This window comes from Papilio machaon, chromosome 16 (genome assembly GCF_912999745.1).
Source record: "Papilio machaon chromosome 16, ilPapMach1.1, whole genome shotgun sequence".
NCBI classification, from domain to species: domain Eukaryota; kingdom Metazoa; phylum Arthropoda; class Insecta; order Lepidoptera; family Papilionidae; genus Papilio; species Papilio machaon.
In genome coordinates this window covers 5,409,146-5,431,319 of record NC_060001.1, presented here as the reverse complement: position 1 = coordinate 5,431,319, position 22,174 = coordinate 5,409,146, and the positions used below count along the sequence as shown (strand labels likewise).

The window sequence follows — 22,174 nt, the reverse complement described above, 5'->3', positions numbered from 1 at the left end:
TCGTGGAAGCGATCAATAATTTTACACATTTATTACTTTTAACGTCCACTGTAAATATAAAGTATTGATAATTTATGTCACAGTTTTTAGCCACCATTCGTTTTAAATTCGGTAATACAATATATTTTATAATGTCGCGCATAATTATGTAAATTTAGTTAGTTACGATAGTATGCCACTGTTCAAATATTCATAAAGAATATAAACATGATTCGTGGGATTTTTTTTATTTCTATGGCTTAAGAGTGTATTATGCGATATTTATAAGTTAGTTAAAAGTGAATTAGAGTATCATACCGATGTTATGTTTGGCGATGATGCAGTTGTTGCCAAGCAACAGCACGTCCTTGAGATGCAGCGAGCGACGCGCGCAGCCCAGCAGCAGGTGCTCTCCCGCGTGCGCCCGCAGCAGAGCCACCTGCGCCGCACCCCACAACATACTCATATAATCTTTGTAATCGATAAACTCTAAAACTAATCAACCGATTTCAAAAATTCTTTCAACAATAGAAAGATATTTTATTAGAGTATAACTTAGGCCACATTTTATCATTTCTTTTTACTTAAACGAAATGCAAAATGAAAAAAATCCTTTCATTTCATACTGGACTTGTTATGAAAGTTGTGGTTACCTGATCATCAAGTTGCAATTCCGTGAAGGCGGGTATATATTTCGCCCACTCGACTAGTATGAGGAGCTGTTGTTTGATAGAGTCGCAGACATCGTTGATCTTGGCCAGGTTGCGGTTGTTAATCTCCGCGTCTGTCACGTTGTTCGTCTGACAACATACCAACCGTATTGTTGAATCCGCTTAAGTTGTTAACAAACATTTTAAAACGAAATTTAGGTCTAATTTCTTAAAATATCAGAGTCATTTGTCCTTATTCAAATATATAGTCATACATTTTAATTTTTCATGAAACTTGTCGCCATTTTGGAAAACGTTAGCCTATCGCAAAATCAATCTGATATAAACATTTGGTTAAGGTTAAGACATTTCGTAATAAGACTAATACTAAACTAAGTATAAAACCAAATTTTTATCATAGCAAAACATTTTACGTTGTAATTGTCTCTAACTTTATGATACTTGATAGAACTTCACTAAACAGCTTATCACTGTTATTGTCAAAATTTCCAAGGAAAATGTTGATGAATATTTATAATATACATGTTTGTTGACATTGTCATTGTAAAAAATACACGACATACGTTATTTGCCATTCTAACTTAATTAATTGAATTAAAATCTTATAACATAGCCTTCAAGGTTGAATTTTCAGTACCTCATCTATGACCTTCCGGCTGAGAAGTTCAGCGTTGAGTAGTGACACGACAGACAACCCGTTGGCTTGTGCGGGCTCTTCGTACGATGGTCGCCGACAGTTGATGCGGTCTCTCTCATTCTGCACGGCTGAAACAATACGAGTCATTATCAGACAACGATTTATCTATTCCTAATGGACTTAATGGGGGACTATACTAACTGGCATACTTCACCAATTTTCAATTACTTTACCCTTTACTTAATATTTGTAAATTGTTCGAAATACTTATTTACAAAGGGGTAGGGATTCCGGAGTCACTGTGATAAGAAATTTCACCTTCGCTGTATCAAAATGTTTTTTTGTTATTAAATAGTATTTGAAATATGGTTCATAAACTGATGAATATTTTACACAATCCCGATACGATAAGAAAGAAAGAGGGCATTAAGGAAAAGTGTGAAGCGACAAACAAACCCAAGTAATTATTGTTTCCCTTGATAATTTTATTACTGAAGTACGATATGACTTTTTACGTCGTAAAAAGAAAGTTATTAATAACATTATTTAAGCGAAACGAAGCCAAGAGAAATAATTTTATGTACATTTTTATAAGGTTCGGAAGTAGATTTATTAAATGAGGACACAGTATGGGACGACATGTTCGACATATTCCCGTCACCTTGTCGGATCCCTACGGCTTAATGAACTTGGCCTAGATGTGGATAGACATGTGCAAGTTTGTCTGTTTATACTGACAATAATGTCACCTATTGTATTCTCTGTATAAAACGTAACGTAATCCCTGTCATTATTTTTGACAATACAGAGATAACAATATGTTTTAAACGGATATTTTGGTCTCAGAAACCCACGGTAATGAAATAAAATTTACATAATCAAATTCCTAATAATTCATTAATTTAATATTCTTTCCAAACAACATCCTGTTTCAAGAAAACAGAAGTTGAATCTCAGAATTACGTTAAATAAACTTATTAGCGTTAAATGTATTAGTGATAAACTTATTATTAAATAATTCCAAATATAGTGAGTACAAAGTTGAATCATTTTATTTTAAACAACTCATTTCTGATTCATAATAACAATGTATGGACTATGGTACAACCAATTCATTCATATGTTTATAATATTAACAAAGAACTAAACTAAAACTAACGTTTTTTTTCGAATCTAATCAGTTCCTTCCATATTTGCTAACAAGTTAATCAGTTACTTTGTGCTAATTTCAATGTTTATCGTCGACTTCAATTTAATTTATTAATATACTTTTACTTTTGGGTGACAAACTTAGTTTCTAATCTTATTAACAATTTAAATGCGAAAGTTTAGATGTAGATCTATTCTATTAGAAGTAAATCTTGATGAAATTTGGCACAGACGTAGAACAAATTCTGGAAGAACACATAGTCTACTAATAAAGATTTTCAAATTCCGCGCGGACGGAGTCGCACGCAACAGCTAGTAAGTAATAAGTCCTAATTGCGACTATAATAACTTACAATTTTTTTTAAAACTATTCAACTTAACTATCAAGAGACTGGGTAACGCCAAGAAAACATAATTCATAATTAGTTACCACTAGGTAATACTTATTTACTAAAAAAGGGGTACGGATACAAGTTGTCTATAGCCAACATACAGGGGGCTTAGCACGAGTATTTGTGATAATCATCATTGTATCTACATCGACAACATTTGTATTTTAATTTTATCGAGCGTAAAGTACACCATTTCATACTAATTTTGACATAATCAACGAGGACGATACGAAGTTGAATGTCACAAATATTCGTGCTAGGTCCACAGATTACATAAACGAAAACATTTGATACACGCATAAATATTTGTCAAAGCTTATTATTATAGTTCATGACATAAACATGTTTAACTATCAAGGCAATAATTAGCACGAAAACTTGTCAGTGTAACTATTAGGTTATTTTCCAATGCGTATTATAGTCGCCGATAATAACATATTATGTACATAAGAGACTCCTATCAATAAAATTAATGACACACGTTAGAATAATGTCTACAGAATAATCATTGCTGTCTTCTCTTTAAAAAATACAGAGATAAGAGCTAGATTATTTTTTTATAAATTCACAAAAATAAGTCATATCGTTATCTACCTACTGTGTATCAAATTTCAACGTCAAACTATGATTTCAATATTTATTTATCTTGATAAGTGTTTAAAAAAGTCATCATTTAAGCAGGAAGATGATAACGATAATAATACGATAAACATTTTGTTTAAATCACAGTTATTAAAGTAAATTGGGTAATATTTTTGCGATTTAAACTGCAAATTTCCACTTACGAACGCCTGTAGAAAAACATATTATTAACTCTATTTTTCAAAGAAGCTTATGCTTACCTTCTTTTTTCATGCCAGCTTTAAAACATTTCCTTAGCCTACAATATCTGCATTGATTTCTTTTGTCCTTATTTACAACACAATTTCGACTAAATCTGTAACAATAGAAAAACTAAATTAATCGTCTACATTCATTTTTTTAATCTGTATTTCTGTGGACCATGAAAAGAATAGAGAGAGGTAATAAGCTCCCAACTTTTAGTAGTGGTTTACAACAAAACAGGTGATAATACTGTTGTACGCTCAGTTTCCATTTTATTCAATGTCGCGTTCTCTACGTCTATGTAAGTCCTGTCCATTAATTTTCATAGTAAATATTCAATCATGAATAATTACTGTATTGAATGGTTTCATTTTCTATCTGTACTCTTCGTAGAAATAGAACATTGATTGTTCCGAATCTAAATGAGAGTAATGATGCACTGATTTACTGCAATAGGTTACATTGGCAATCTGTTTCTAATGTAAAAGATTACGCAACAGATAATTTTACAAATAATTCAAACGAAAAACATTATATCATGATCTTTTACTATAATGTTTTGTGTGAATGTTTCAACAACGTAAACTCACGCGTAATACATACAATACAAAGTTATAAAGAATTGATTAATTGCAAATTTAAATGGTTCAAAATTGATTGCAATTTGTTGCTGGAGCAATGAACACTTGGTCATTATCGCGAGAGTTTTTACACAGGATAGTGCGAACACGTGTCCATCGATACATCCTATAACATTCACGTCCTGAATATAAGATAAGATATTTGAAAATTAAATTAATATTTTTTATGTGACTACCATAAGTAATATTTTTAAATTTCGAACAATGTAAAAAACATCTCAAAATTAATTTTCCTATTTGGCTATAGATAGTAGATATTATCGAAACATATCTCAAAGGTGGTATATATTAGATAAGGCACTTTGAATACATTTAAATCGCACTGAATAATCTTTATTTAAGTTGGTCAGGAAACAACTATATGGACATAATATAAAATGTTTACAAAATGAGTTGACTTTGCGTAGCCAGCCGTTTAAATGTTGTGCAAACCCTATGAGAATGTGAGGGTTGACCATATTTGTCAATCCAAATGTCTCTGCAGTCGAAACCCACTGTTACTTTGACGAACCCATACTATTAAAAGTGGTCCTTCGAGCCGGATCTATACAATTCTAACAAACCTGCAAGTGTAGAGATGGTTCTTTCTAACGCTCCTTCTGAAGAAGCCTTTGCAGCCGTCGCAGGAGGAGGCCCCGTAGTGCTTGCCGGTGGCGCGATCACCGCAGATGGCGCAGTGCTGCGACAGAGTGGTAGAACTTGCGGCGCTCGCCTCGCTGCTGCTGGTTTCTAGTTGCATATCGCTGTCTATAACAACACAAGAAAAACGATGTAAATTCATTGAAATTTTAAAGACTGCATATCAGACTTAGGAGGAGAATATGAGCCGAATTACTATTTCAAATATGTTAATTGCAATAGAAAAAAACAGGTTACTTCTTTTATCATTGTTAGTAAAATTGTATTTGCATTTACTAAATATTTATTTTACTTTATTAGCTTTTCACATTTGTATGTAACTTTTACTTCGTAGACGTGATTATTTAAAATATATTAACATAAACACAATACCAACAATTTATTACTTCATAGTTACTTATTGTCATTGGGCGACAGACACACATTTAAAATTTATATTACGTATGTAACACCTGAACCCAGCTGTCGTCTATTAAATATTCCTTATGTATGTGTATTTTCTATATCTTTACATATAATTATATCACTACCTTTCTTTCTTTGAGAATAAAAAAGTACTCCAATTAATAAAAATATACAAGTATTTTAATATTTACTATGGTCAAAATTTTACTAGTTTGATTTATTTTTGTTTTTATGAGAGAAAAGTAAATACTTTTGAGTTTATTCGCAACATATAAACAATGAAATGTCTCTGTATAATATATATATATAAAAGAAAGTCATGTTAGTTACACTATTTATAACTCAAGATCAGTCGAACTGATTTAGCTGAAAATTGATGGGGTGAGCTTAGAACTAGGAGACGGACACAGGAACTTTTTGATCTTGTGTGCATTTTTTTTATTCCGCGCGGACGAAGTCGCGGGTAAAAGCTAGTTATCGTATAAAAAAACATTATGAAAATCAGACAGCCAGTAGCTAACAATAATAATAATAAGAAAACGATACACACGAATTGAGAACCTCTTCCTTTACGAAATCGGTTAAAAAAATAACGTTTATGTAATAACTTATAACTCTATAAAGCTTGTTGGATCTCGAAGTTTGGTTTTCCCCTACTTGTGTTGTCTCTTTATAATTGTTTATAATCATATTATTCATATGACTAAAGCAAAAAAACTAGTTGGTTCGACTGGTATTTACTAGTTCAACATAAAAACAAGTTTCACGTTTAAAATTAATGCTGAGACATTCAAATTTGTTATTGAAGGACTATGAGTAACTATTTATTAAGTTACTAAGTCCTATAGACAGACTTAGAGTCGCCAATGGCCACAACGTGCCACCCTTAGCGCAGATTTAATTCAGTTTAATGCAGTCTTAGCCTCACTTTAGTTACTGTATGATAAGATCGTTATTTGCAGTTTCTACATTAATTATGGACGAATGATATGATATTTAGCCTAATTATTTAAAGATAACATAACTATATGGTATATACCGATAAAAGAAAATTGACCGATTTACCGCTCTCGAAACGTACCGCTGATTTGGCGACAAAATATATAAAAATATGAACTACTGTATGTATTAGGCTCCGATCATACAGACAGGGGCGAAGAGCAGAGCAGATTATTTATTGCAAATAAAATTGAACCTTAAAAAAATTTGAAACAAGGTTTTGTTCACTTTTTGTTCGTCTTTTCTTATAAAAGAAAGTGTAAAAAATTCAAAATTGTATTAAGCTCAATTTTATTTACGAAAAAAATCTGTTCGGCTCTCTGCCCCAGTCTGTCTGAAAGGATTTATGGGGCGCGAATTTGGGCCTAAAGAGCCTTAGGATAATTTGCTTGATGCTGATGGTTATATTTATTTTATTCCGAAGACTCTCTAAATCAGGGTAAGAGATAAAGATACGTTGAAATAGATAATAAAATGTCATAAGAAGTAATGTTCAGATAAATATAACGTCTGTTTTAAGCAAAAGAATATCCTTTTGTCAACAAACCTTCTTTATAAACACAGTCTAACGTAGTGAAACGCTGGGCCTCTTCTGATGACGTTCTATTGAACATGCCGTATGGGCTGTACGGCGGCTTATCCCATACGTGCGGCGGGCCGGCCAGCATGTACTCCGGCGTGTACTCCATCCCGCAAAGGTCGTGTGAGGTCGCGATGTCGCAAGGGAATACTGGCATCTTCCTCACCACGCTCCTCACAGAGTGTCACCACTCCAAACTCTTATCGAGTACTGGCCGAAACGTGCGATTCCTCGTGCGATAACGCGCCTGATAATCGACACTGCTTGAATAATTTCGTCCAACAAGTGAACGATTTAGATAAAATATTTACAATTGATATTAAACAAACACTAAGGAGCTAATAAACACTTAAGAAGCATTGCTAAATAAAGAGTTCATTTAACTACACTTCCGAGTTGTGGTGTTATTATAATGACAGATGACACGCGACTTATTGCAGTGCGCCCAGACTCTGCGGTCGAGGCGACCTCAAAACAACGCGGTTCTGAATCGACTGGCGATGGCAATGCTTTAGGCTAGTCACCGGTAGTTTGTAAAGTCCGTTACGATGGCTGCGAAAATTTTGCTAACATCGCGTACGGCCTACTCAGTGACCGATGAAGTGTGAGCAGCAAGCAACAAGCCGCTGCGTCGGCACTGACTCACGCGTTATCGGAAATGCAACGGATGTAAAGTTGCACGGATTGCAAGCGAGGAGTCATACTATACAGCTGATGCTCAGAAGCCTCGGCCATAATGAGAATGTTTTGTACACTCGCCGACCGACCGGATGACTAATTGATTGTCGCCTTTCCCCGCTTTGTTTCTTTGTCATTGTTAGTTGTGTTGCGAGCGCGGTTATCTGTTCAGGGGCTGATAATGTTTTTAACGGGTAGTTTATCTATACAAGGTTATATTATATCGATACTGCGTTGAAGTGTAAACGATCTGTTGCTGTGTTAGAACAACACACGATCGTCAAAATTTTTCGCTGTTAAAACAAATGATATTCGTAGTTTATTGTTTTCAAATCAAATAAATCTCAATCAAACAATGAACTGCACTGAAACATCGCAGTAATACGGGACGCCGCTCCAACCGTTTGCCAACACAATTACGACAGTTTAGCCAACAAAACGTAGTTAACGTTTGAGGTTTTTCAATATCTGGGCGGCTTGGAACATCATACGGGTCGCTACACAGACCACGATGTTAAATTAATGAGACGTAAGAGATGCGAGGGAGCGCACTGCGCAGCGCTCAGATGATGACCTTGAGCCGTCAATAGGAAAAGGTTCATACAGTACTACGACTACTATTAAATACATTGTTAATGTCTATCTAACAGTTACAAAAGTTCAGAAATTCGAATATTATATTGACACATTAATATAAGAGAACAATGTTAAAATAACGGTAACAGATTACAAAATTATTTATTAGTCATTTCCTGTCCCTGGGTCCAAGGCGTTAATTCATTTATTAATAACATTTTTACGACATTTACGATTTCACATACGGAAAATTGGTTGATTGCGCACAACTAAAGTTTTTCTTTTTTCCATAGCTTTGGGGGTTGGCTATAATTTTTTGAACATAATAAATAAAAGCTGTATTACTCGATCCCACGATTAAACCACCTATAGTACCCATATTTATCAAGTACAGGTACATATCTAGATGTCCGCAAATATAGTATATAAGAAGCGATTAAGTCTGGTTCCCACCAGATAGAAATTCCTAATCTCTCCCTTCAGGTTACTAAAGTCAGTGCATATTTATTGAATACTGGCTGTCGCCCATGACTCCGTCCGCCTGTAGTTTAAAAAAAACTTAATTAGTAGCCTACGTGTTCTTCCAGACTATGCTCTACACTTATGCAAATTACATCGAAATCAGTTGAGCTGTTCTGGAGACATCTTCTAACAGACATTAATAGAAACATTCGCATTTATACTATTCGTAAGATGGTGAAATGATATAGTGAGTACAGTGCCGTGCAAACTTTATGGCTGCTTCGAATATCGCACAACAGTCTGCATATATTGAGTCGCTTGGCTTTTCTATATATGCAGTGGGCTTACATGACTGCTGGTTAACCACGAGAATAAAGTTTGAATCATATAGTATCAAAGGTGATTTAGAGCATAAGCGGTAAACAACGTGCAATCGTCTGGCAAGACGGCGGGGCAGGTCGGGGTCGCACTATCTGCCGAGACTCGCGCCCTCTGTCGCACCCGCGGCGACCGACTCTCACTGCGACATAGTTCGTTTTGTCAACATTCAAACAAATTATAACACGTCTAGTCTTAATCTTTGCCTAGTCATATAATTAAACGAACTGATACGTAATCCAGCTGAAAGAATATACAAATAATAACTTTAAACAGAATATATATATAAATAATAACTTTAAACAGAACATTCCTGAAATTGTTTAACTAATTTAAACTCCTTATACAAAAGCTTCAATTTTACAAATATTATAAATGCGATTTTTTAGATGGATGAATGATTGTTAGAAGGTATCTTATAATAGAACATAGTTTGGAAGAAGGTTGCCTCAAAAGGTTTCTGATAAAACAACCTATTTGCGCACAATTTGATTATAAGTTGAGTAAATATTTAATTAATATTTAAATATGTTAATTATAAAAATAACATACACTCAGTCGTCAATAAATACTAGAAATCTTATTTTAAAATAACTTTTTAACTTTTTTTTGTTCACACCAGAAGGCAACGTAAATGGATTGACGTCAGAATTACGATGATCGTGTATAAATTCAGAAATTTACTCTGACGTAAACACTTCAAAGGATTATATTATTATTACGTAGAAACATTTAAGGAAAACTTAGCAATGGCAAAATGTGTTTTCAAAAATAATTAACATATAGTTAATATAAAAAAGTATATTTGTAATATGTGTTACTATCAATAACGTTAAATCAGCGATTCCCAAACTTCTTTCACATAGACCACTTTCCGTAGACCCCAGGAAACCTAGGGTTTTAGTGGGCAAAGTCCCGTGTGACCCTATCTTCACCACAGAAGGTTTAACCCGTCATCAAAAAAGTGGAACATTTAGATCACTGCTTTAAATAATCATAAGAAGATGCATTAAATAACTACATTTAATCTAAGATGTTTTTAAAGTTATTGCATGTAATTATATACACAACAGGACTGTCGTTTTTCTATGTAACTGTGTGATAAAATTGTACATAAGTGATTTTATTGAATGATTTGCAGATTTTTATTTGCAGAAAAAACTTGATTATAGATTACGTCAATCGGAATGGACTTTGTACAGTAAACACTTGAAATATAACGCCGGGTACAAAGTACATATTTGCTATCTGTATTATTGATTGCCAATTTCATTTATCATTTCAGTAATATAAGGTAAAATTTCGAAAGCATTGTACGACCATTGGTCGAAATATGATCGTAATTCATTATCACTTATTTCTTTACATGAAGTTATTAAAAATAACTTTATCCACTTCTATTCGCTTCAAGTAATAATGATTAAATGATCATTTAGTCTAGATATAATGACTAGAACTTAATAAATGTATTTAATAAAAAACACTGTTGTCTTTCATATAGCATACGCGTAAGGGTTGCGTCTATTGGCTTTGTCGTTAAGAATGAAATTTAAAGGTTGATCAATAGAAAATCGGACTTTATGAGCTCAAACAATAACGTAAGGCGTGTAAAAGGCTTAAGGTAATAAAGAAATGTTTCACCAGCGATCATTATTTTACATTACTCGCGGTCGGACGCGACTTCGTCACAGCAAAATTTAAAAAAAAGTTGCCTATAATATGCCAGTACACATCAGCTGCTTTACAGTGAAAGTCTCGTCAAAATCGGTTCAGCTATTTCGGAGATTACCAGGAACAAACGCGGCTTGAAAACAGACAACATACAGACTGACAGATATTATAAAAATTGCTTTTTTTTGTACTTATTAATTAATATTACATTTTCAGAAATTCCTCCCAAGTAGAGTAGGCGACAGGCGAGCGACCAACCTTAAAAACTGAAGCCAAAACTTTAAGGTTTATAAAACCTAGTGTGCCGACCCCACGTAAGGGATAAGGCCAGGGAGATGATGCCTTTTCGTAATTATTCTAAATTCTAAAAACTATTATGGCGTATACATAGCACATTAGTGTATGCTACATAAGCCACATGCGAGTACAGCAACGGCAAAACCGGAGTTGAAGACAGTCGCTGTGACCGACATAGGTCGGGATTACATCATCATGCTATACCATAAATCTTCGAGTTTTTTAAACCACAATGATTAAACTAACCTCTAAATAAGCATGACTATGCAAAAGACTGGATTTATCTTGATACCAAACTCATCTGTCTGGGTTTTTTAATTGCTTGTCTCCATGACGATTTTCCTGTTATATTTATTACTTGTCGTTATTTCTTAACCTTTTGGTTTGTTTCTAGTCTGACGTTAATATTTTTTTTTTAATTTAAGTAGAAATAAAATTGAAGAGTATCTATTTCATGCAATTAGCTTGTAAACTTTAACCAAACATTATTTTATGTCAAAAATAAATAATAAAATATATAACAATACTAAACATAGTTATTTCTACTACTTATTTAGATTTAGATAAAGTGCAAGTAAATTTTTGTAAATATTGATCCGTTAATGGAAAGGAGTATTTATTATTTAAACAAAACAACAATCAGCCAGTAGGCAAGTGTTGCATTCACAAACTGATAAGAATTAGTTAACATAAGACATTGGAAAATTTATATAACTATAATTTACTTTCTGTATCTTATCCATTTGTGTACAATACAATAATTTTCAATCAATATTTCATTAGTATCTATATCTATATATATATAAGAGAAAGTCGTGTTAGTTACACTATTTATAACTCAAGAACGGCTGAATCGATTTGACTGAAAATTGGTGGGCAGGTAGCTTAGAACCAGGAAACGTACATAGGATAATTTTTACCCCGTTTTCTTTTTTATTCCGCGCGGACGAAGTCGCGGGTAAAAGCTAGTATATGATATAGTATGTCAATGATGTCATAATTTATCAGATATGATTAAAATTAAAAAATATTACATAAAGCTTGCTAAAGACTCAAATAAATATATTTTAATTAAAAAACCCAAAAACCTAGTTCACTGCACCCTCATGACACTTTGACTAAGAATATTAATCTATTGAAACTTCTCATTAAAATTGGATTATTTGTTTAGGATCCAGGCAGAAATAATGGACCTTGTCCACTCAACGTAGCAACATAGCATAACAAGGGAAACAATTTTCTTACTAATATTATAAATTTGTTTATTTGGATGATAGAAGGTATATAGATCTCAATGAAATTTGGCATAGATGTATACATATATTTATTTGATAACTCCGCAACAGTTTAACACATCTTATTTAAACTTGGTACATATGATGCACAGAAGAAGTCACATACAAAAGCTATTGAGAAAACTTTAAACTTAAAATAAATTACTAATTTACAATTTTAAAAGGATTTCTTTTCAATGTCTACAATATCAAAGTGTTCTATTAAAGTTGTGTAGTGGGTAGCAGCAGTTACTGTGAAGCTGATCAATTGCACTCTAGGGCCTGTACAATTGGAACTAATTGTGTTCATACTCCATTGTGCATGGATAACAACTGTTACAGCAATTATTGTGCTATAAAAATGAATTTATAAATATAACAACATACTTATGTTGATACAATCTATGACACAAGTTTTATTTTGTTTATAATTATTAAATTTAATGAATAACTTATACTTTAAATATTTAGAGTTGTTTTATTTATGTAAAAATTACTTTGACAAACATAAAGGAAGTTGTTTTGAGTATAAACATAGGATACTTTTTATTTTATTAATCAATGATACATTCTTATTACTACCATTTTACACCCCCAATGCACAGCTTGTACCAAAAAGAAATGTGAGATTAACTAGAAATTTAGTTGCCAGTTTCATCAAGTCATAGAGAAATATATATAAAAGAAAGTCGTGTTAGTTACACTATTTATAACTCAAGAACGACTGAATATTGGTGGGCAGGTAGCTTATAACCAGGAAACGGACATAGGATAATTTGTACACCGTTTTCTATTTTTTTATTCCGCGCGGACAGAGTCACGGGTAAAAGCTAGTATATTTTATAGTAAAGCTAAATCGGGTGCTTAAATAACACAAAGTACATATAAATACATATTAATTACTATGGATAAAACAAAATAAGTTTATCATTAAATAATGTTACAAAATTTGTTATTGAAAAGAATAATTTAGACCAACTGGTTATGATAACACATAGTAAATGTGTTACAAAATATCAACAAACATATCAAAAGCTAGAGGTCAAACCAGTTTTAAGTGTTAGTTCCGTAATCGAGATCCTACAGAAGGACGTAATTGTAAGAGCAAATAACCAATATAATATTTCTAAGATTGCGTGGAACTTGATCATAACGTTTTAGTGAAGGTTTAACCATTTGTAAACATAATTGTCTTCAAATCTACAAAAAAAGTTTACACGAACATGCATTGAATTGACACAGAAACGCGCATCCAATTCCACAAGATAATTGACTTGTTTACAATGGTTAAAATATCTACATCCGTCTACAATCATAAAATCTTACCTTCGTCACACAACCCCATAGTACTTTCAGTACACAAAACACAATTTTTCCGCGTGAAAGGCGAATAAAGTATTTATTTAACACTATAACTTTAATCACTTAATTAAATTCTATTGGAAATTGGAAAACTTATTTTTGACAGTGACAGACATAATAAGCAGCTGCTATTTGACAGACGGATACTACAGAGACAGCGCCATCTATTAAAGGTAAGCAAAAATGTTGATGCTAAGCTGTGGCAATAGATGGCGCAGATGTTATTTTAGAATTAAGACTAGATAGTACTATTATAGTAAAATAGTAAGTTTAAAACTCGTAGAAGAAAATTCTAAAAGCATAAAAAAAAAATAACAAAAAGCTCTTGCATTAATGTCAAAAATAATATGATTAATATTGAATGATAAATACTGCACAGAAAATGGTAGTATAATATTGGACGGATTTGGAAGGAACATTTAGCTAATTGTCTGATCCCCTTTTCCCTTCCATCATTTAGTAAAAATAAAAGGTTCAAGTGTAAATAATAGAGGAAGGTTTACAAAACAAAATCGAACAGCAACCGAAAAAACAATAGATAAAAATAAACATTTATAGATATGGGGAGAATTTGTGTCAAGAACACGAGTTAAAGTTATAGGTATATACATATATTCATTTCGTCTCAGCGCTGATCAACACAAAACGTATAAATGGAGAAAACTAGAGATTATGATAACTTATTTTTATTTAAACTACGCATGCACTAAATAGGGCCTGTAGAGCCGATCATCAATGACGCGATGAAAGTTTCATTACCAACCGTTAACCGTAAAAGTTTCATTACCGGTTTGCAAACCGCTAGGTGCACTAAAAGATCTTTTCGAAACCCTTATTTATTAAAAGTATAGTCAGGTAAGTTGAATCGGAACCTAATTAGTAGAAAGAAATTTTATATCGAAACTAGAGATAAGATTACAAATCTGTTTTGTCATCATCTAATAGTCCCCATTGAGTTAGGGGTGACTTGCCATTAGTCAACCACGGCAAGGTGTTCACGATGAAGGTGAAAGGAAAAATCTATATAAGTATCTTACATTTTTATTTGATTTTTTTTTCATTTATTGAGGTAAACTAACAGTAGCACAAAAAAGTAGAAAATAAACAATATAAAACATACAAAGGAAAGTCTTAAGTAAATGTGCCATCCACAATGTTCACCACATATTGCTCTTAAAATTAGTTTTAGCTAAAACATTCGAGTAGTAGTATGCTAGTTTGTTAATAGTTTTGTATAATAGAATTTATAGTTAGATTTATAGTTAATAGATAACGATTTTACAATTTCTTTTTTCTTTTTTTTTCTTTTTTTATTTATTGTATAACATTGACAACGCTAGGTCATGTTGACATACGAGTATACTGTTGTGTTACGATGGGAATAAACAAATTTAATTTGATTGCATCCACGCAACTATCATCATTAATGCACGTGCTGATTTATTTCCACTCGATGTGCTGTAACGATATTCTATTTTAGACATAGCCGTTGGTTGTCCAAGAATAACTTTAGATACATATAGAACATATTTACAGCATTCAGTTCATGGATTTCCATAATATTTTTGTATGCATAGTGTAACAATATTTTTGTTTACATGTACTGTTATCTGTCGCGATTTACTCTGTATTGAATTAAAAAAAAAAGAAAATAAATTAGTATCCTATATGCTATTCCGGAATGTAATCACACATAGTGTTCCAAATTTCATCCAGCTTAATTAAGTCTCTCTAGAGTTCCCTGCATTATTAGTAATAAAGTTATTAGATATAAAATATGATAACAACAATTTTTGTTACTTAACAGGAAACTAAAAGACTAGGCACTATATAGGAATCGTATATTTAGGTTTGTATGATTTCTCTCTATAATTTAATGTCTTCAGTTCGAGTAATTTGTTCAACACTTATGCACTGCCTAATATGACCTTGCTTTGAACTACGAGTACGAGTAAAAAAAATTCGTGTAGAAGTATTTAGACAATGAATAATGTATGTACAAATCTTATGTTATATACAAGTTTATCATATTATGTAACATAACATTTTGAAAAACATTTCTACCTACCTAACAATATTTAGCGATGTGAATTAAGTTATTTAGCCGCTGACCTAATGAGGGTTAGAGGTCTACGACTTATATAGATAGTAATCAAACCTAACCTTGCCTTAACACGATACTGATTGGTTTCAATACAATTTTCACATACGTATAACTTTGGTATGAATGGACCGCGTCAATCCACGTCATTAAATACTGCTTGTGTCATAATGACACTGTGTCATTGAATGAACGAATTCATACAAGTAGTGCCAACTGGTGGGTGAGAGGCTCAGCCAACTATCACGTCACATGCATATAGTGTGCATAAGATGCAAACGAAATACAGTAGAGTAAGGTCATGTTAATTAATAAAAATTAACACGACCATGATGTCCTTTTGATAGATAGAATAAAACCATTTAAAAAAAACATATGTTGTTTACGGCTTCATTTACTTGGAAATTACCACGTTAATTTTTCATTATTTTATTATTATCAACTATCAATTATCTTTAAACCATTTGGATTAATGGATGAATTTTTGTTACTACATGTCTCCAGAACAGCTAAACGGGTCACGTTGAAATTTGGAATATACGTAGAACATATTTTGTAGAAACGCATATGCTACTAAATAAGTTTCTTTTTTTAATTCAATTCAGGCAAATATTAGTTCTTTAATATTTTTTGAAGATTTTATATTATAGTGTTCCGTATAATAAAAGGTGTCGGTGTTGTAAATAAAATATATAAGACAAGTGTTTATTTATCGCGGTTTCCGTGTTTACTCCAATCTAAGGGTCAATGGGTGTATCACGGTGACTTACATATATGACATTAATGCATCATCTATAGTAGAGTAATTAATGAAAACATAATATTTATTCATGGGTTTGTTAAAATTATCGTAGTTATATTTAACTTTATAACATTTACTTGACTTATTTTGCAATATCATTGCCCTTTACATCACATTGTTTACAAAGTAAATGAAAAATTAAATAGCTTAATTTGATATTCCTCTGTTAACTTAATTTCAGCGTTGATTTGAAATGAAAAAACAATTGAGCGTATCTTTCTAACCAATATTTGATACGAAGAAATTTTAAAATATAAACGCCTTTGACGACTCAATAATGTATACATTTTCACCCAATTTAATGTAGATGATATGCTGTAAGTTAGTGTAGTTGAGTAAGTTTGTGCATAATAACTTCCCCGGTGACCTTCGCGGGTTAATTCATTCACGTGTTCGCGATACGAACCTTCACAGTGTGAGAACTGTGGTTGTTTTATCATAGTAACTAGCAAGTAATTAAACCTTGATAATTTACTTTACTCGTAAATAGCGCATAGTCTATTTCATAATAGTATATAATTGAAAGAATTCTTTTTGATATTATGTACATAGGTATGTGATAATTATTATTTATACTTACCATCTACTTCGTAAACAATACCTAATTGGTATAAACTTACATCTTACTATCTTACTAAAATTATAAATGCAAAAGTTTAGATGGATGGATGTTTTTAGAAGGTATCACCAACTACTGCATCGATCTTGATGAAATTTGGTACAAATGTAGAACATAATGTGGAAGAACACATACATATTCAGTTTTTTTTTAATTCCGCGCGGATGGAGTAGCGCGCGACAATTAGTAAACATAAATAACTTTGTTTGGCTAATGTCCTTCCTGTATTTCTTATATATTCAGTGGCAAGAAACGATTCCGTTTAGATATTTATAAGCAAACTTTCAGTTTTCTCTTTACATATGTCGTGTTACATAAAATGGTCAGCTAAAGTATAACCTTAAAAAAATATGTTTGATAATAGCAATCATTGTTTGACATAAATTAAATGAATTTTGGCTATGTACTTACAGTGGTTACAATGTAAAGGAAAACTAAAGCGGAATCTGTTAGGATGCCATTGAGCTTATTAATACCGAAGTGGCACGCGGCGCGGCTGCCAGGGCCTAACCTATGCCAACTAGATCCAGTTGTCCACGCTTCAATGTTGAAATGTTGAAGAATGCTCAGTTCCCGATGCTCCGGCCAAACTTGACAACATACAGGTTTTATATATATATCTATATATATAAAAGAAAGTTGTGTTAGTTACGCCATTTATAACTCAAGAACGGCCGAATCGATTTGACTGAAAATTGGTGAGCAGGTAGCTTAGAACCAGGAATAGGACATAGGATAATTTTTACCCGGTTTTCTTTTTTTTTTTTTTTTATTCTGCGCGGACGGAGTCGCGGGTAAAAGCTAGTTTTAAATACTTAGTATTTATGGCGTTATACTTTATGGTTTTGTAAATTTATTTTATGGGTAGTTTAATGGTTACATTTGAAGGTTATGAGATGACGGTCACTGGTTTTATGCATTATGCTGTTGATCGCGACTTCGTCAGTGTAAAAATAAGTCAGTTACCGCCCAGTAAAAAAGTTCAGAGATTGTCGGAAAAAAAAGTGAACTTAGGACAGACGGATAGAAACGATAAATAATGTTTTTTTCGTGAAAAGCAGGGGAAATTAATTACTATTAAATTATAAAATAATTAATATATAGTTAATAAAAAAATCAGGAAAATATTGAAGTCCTGTACCCACCTTTAGGTGAACAAGCTAATCTTACTAATATTAAAAGCTAATGAATAGATTGATGAATTGTTGGATGGATGGATGTTTGTTTGAAGGTATTTCCGAATCGGCTCAACGAATCTTGATGAAATTTGGCACAGATATGGAATACAGTCTAGAAGAACACATAGGCAGGTTACTTATCAAGTTTTTTTATTCTCGCACGGCCGGAGTACCGGGCGACTACTAGTTTTATATATTTACAGATTCTATTAAAATATTACTATTAAGTTATAGTCGGATTAACATAATGATTGAAAAAGTTAAGAGGAAAGTTATTTTAATTTAAAACTGATATTTGAAAAGTAAGGAAGATTACATGTCATAATAATTATATTTCAAATAATTCAAAAGCCATAAATTTGAATACAAAGAAACCTTGCTTTGAAATATACATTTACATATTTCGTTAAAATTAATATAATTTATTGAAAAGTCATTTACAAGATTTCTTAGAAAATATTGCTTAAGACAAATTGACTATAATTTAACCCTTTTTGGTACCGATGACGCAAATAACATGTCATTTGTGTACATGTCATGAAGTCGATGAACCGAGGCGTTCGGTTCACGGAGCATTTGTTATCTGAAGATTTTGACATAATGCATTTACATTTTTTTTAGTCAACGTCATCATAGTTACGTTTACAAAATAAAGCGAAAGCATTCACAATGGACTTTTGCAAAAAGTTTTTCTCACGTTTTGATCGTCCGGTGGCGGCACCGACTAGTCCCGACCCCCGATGGGTCCGAAACTTGTCGGTGCCGCCACCGGACGATCAAAACGTGAGTTAAGCCGTTTCTTAATTAATTAATTATGATGTCTCACGATAGTTAAACAATTTAAAAGTGTTTCTGATACTTCTTCTGATCTTCTATTGAGTTCTGATTGCATTTTAATCTGATTCAGGCATCTTTAACTTACTATAATATAAGGAATACCCTGTTTGCAAAAAGATACATAAATTATTAAACAGTCAACTACTGCTAACTTCACTTTCAGATATTTTGAAGTGTAGTTACATTCGTTCGTGGCCTTCGAGGTAGAGGTCGGTTTTTTTTCCATAGCAACATATTAAATGTATATTTACGCAGTTACGTATTTAAATTACGCGTAAAACTGAATTTGTTATTAATAAATAATAAGTTGTAGTTTAGTTTAATACTTAATAGTGTAAAGAGAAAAGATTTTCCTAATAAACTCAAAGCTAGTGAATTGGTGACGTTTTTATACTAGGTGTACATTTTTTTAAACCTGTCTTTTAAGAAAAGAGAAATCTAAATATTCTTATATTCTATGTATTAGTAATACCCTATTTTCCATTCACCTTTTGTTTGAAATTTTTTCTCAAAAATTGATACCTCCTCCTGAATTTAACACACATACATGCAATTGTAAATAGACTATATAAACTGTATAAACAAACAAAACTATTACGAAACATAATATAAAAATTATATCTATGTAAAAATTATCACGTCTAAAAATTATTACATTTGAAGGAGATGTATCAATTATTATATCTGTCATTATATTGTTTTATCAATAAATTTAGTGTTTATAAATAATACCTTATCAAATTATACTTAAAAATAATACCGTTTATATAAACAATACAATAAGTATCATAATCGTCTATGTATGAGTTCTCAAAGCTATGTATGATCAATAGTACAAGAGTCTCTATCTTCGCAATAATGATCCTAATAATATTAATTTTTCACCAGCAGAAACAATTAGACTACAAAAAATTATAGAGAACCATCCATTCCATCTTCGTTTTCCATCATTTCCGTATTCCTTTTTCAAAGTATTCCTTGTTTCTATTCTACAAAATAACTATTGTCTATTAAATTATATTTAAAATTATATTTAGAACGCGACTCCGTCCGCGCGGAATTATAATAAAAAACTCTATTAGTAGCCTATGTGTTCTTCCAGACTATGTTCATGTATAACTAAGATAAATTTAATCGAGATCCGTTTAACCGTTCTGGAAATATTTAATAACAAACATACAAACTTTCGCATTTATAGTATCAGTAAGATTTATACCAGAGTTCGTACATAAATAAGATAAGGCATTGAGCGCCAACGACCCGGATTTCAATGTGTACGATCACAGATAATGTGGAATTACATAAAGCACTTGGTTAACAACTTTAATTGGCTTTCACGCTGTATGCATTTACAGTTATAAAAAATCTCAACGGCGCAAGGGGAGAACAATTCAAGTAACCACTCGTTTATCGAACTTACACTGCATCTTTACGAAAACATTTTCTCCTTTTTCTTTCTTCAAAAAAAAGGAGGCGACTATTAGTTTATTGGTACCCTTAAATCCATGATCTTATAATATATAACATAAACTTCATCAGGTTGGTGATGATGATTTTATAACAAAAATGGAATCAAACAAAAACGCACATAAGAATCACGTCGAGGTCACACAATTGAACGATCATCAAAACGCTAAAATATAATTTATTTTGCAAAAAAAAGTTAAGTACGTAGCTTTTGAATTAATATTATCTCATGACTCACGTTTAAATAATCAGAGTTTTACAAAAAAAGGAAGATTTTATTGCAATTAATTTTAATTATTTCATATTTATAAAATATCCTTCTCTGCTTTGCTTCACCCATACTTGCTTTACTTTTCTCTTCGTCATGATATAGAAATGATAATAGTGGAAAAAATATGGACAATTATCTTTTAAATGACTGGTAAAAGAAACGCACAACTATTTATATTTCGTTTTTTTTTCACAAAGCGAGCGCAGCAACAGTTGCTGTAGTCTCTACCTTTAACTACAGTAATAAGCTGTTTGCTATAACATTACAAGTTTTTAAACACTTCCCATAATCGTGAACTTAGTTCGAATAATAATATAAAGAGTTTCGTGAATACGACTGTTTGGTATGGTACATCTTATCGTACGTATTTCAACATGCATTAAAATTTAAATCATATCTACGATAAAGCAATGATTAGTTATCATTGAAATAAAGTTTTTTTTTTTAAATAAGGATTTAATGGTATCTAACTACTTACGTAAAATTAAATTCACAGAAAACAAAGCTTATTAAAGTTGTAGAGAACTTACCTTGAAATGAAAACCAAGACTAGTAGTGATTCCGTGAAAATTAAAAATATGTAATACGTAAGTATTGTTAAGTGTGGCTTTGTTTATTTAAAAGTGATCTCTTTGTAAACTTGATAACGTAATATTATATAAAACTAGCTTTTACCCGCGACTCCGTCTGCGCGGAATAAAAATAGAAAACGGGGTAAAAATTATCCTATGTCCTTTTCCTGGTGTTAAGCTACCTGCCCACCAATTTTCAGTCAAATCGATTCAGCCGTTCTTGAGTTATAAATGGCGTAACTAACACAACTTTCTTTTATATATATAGATAGATGCCTAACGACATATATTGATCTGACTAGTATGCGCGAATCTTTATTAAAAAAAATGCTGATTTGAAATCAGAACCTAGAATAATAGCTACATCGCATTTAAGGGCTTGTTCGTCTTGATGCAAGCAATGCATCTCGTTATATTGTAGCTAATTTGTTGCACAATGGACGTCCTTGTCAATTATTTACTTCCACGTATGTACATAAAAACAAGTTTCTATCTAACCATACATTCTTAATGCAACTACAAAGAACTATCCGTGGTTATTCCATCCATCCAAAATCATATTAATATATATAACTTGCTGTCGCCCGCGACTCCGTCCGCGCGCAATTAAAAAATGGGGGGGGGGAGGTATGAAAAATAGATGTTGGCCGATTCTCAGACCTACCTCTAGACCTACTGAATATGCTCACAAAATTTCATGAGAATCGGTCAA

The 22,174-nt window shown here is 32.1% G+C and overlaps 1 protein-coding gene across 3 annotated transcripts in view; it reads right to left on the bottom strand.

Annotated features, from left to right (window-relative positions):
• Positions 1–22,174, bottom strand: part of LOC106713643 (transcription factor HNF-4 homolog) — a 28,741-nt gene that overhangs the window by 2,003 nt on the left and 4,564 nt on the right. The window contains exons 1-6 of one of the 3 annotated variants that reach the window (XM_014506484.2): positions 13,580–13,674; positions 4,858–5,041; positions 3,671–3,765; positions 1,288–1,415; positions 633–779; positions 298–418 (exon numbers count right to left, since the gene is read on the bottom strand). In XM_014506484.2, the coding sequence (XP_014361970.2) occupies positions 298–418; positions 633–779; positions 1,288–1,415; positions 3,671–3,765; positions 4,858–5,041; positions 13,580–13,598 (694 nt within the window). In that variant the 5' untranslated portion in view covers positions 13,599–13,674. Of the gene's footprint in view, positions 1–297; positions 419–632; positions 780–1,287; positions 1,416–3,670; positions 3,766–4,857; positions 5,042–6,884; positions 7,383–13,579; positions 13,675–22,174 lie in introns of those variants that run through there. The other 2 variants (XM_014506482.2, XM_014506483.2) reach the window with 2 other exon arrangements.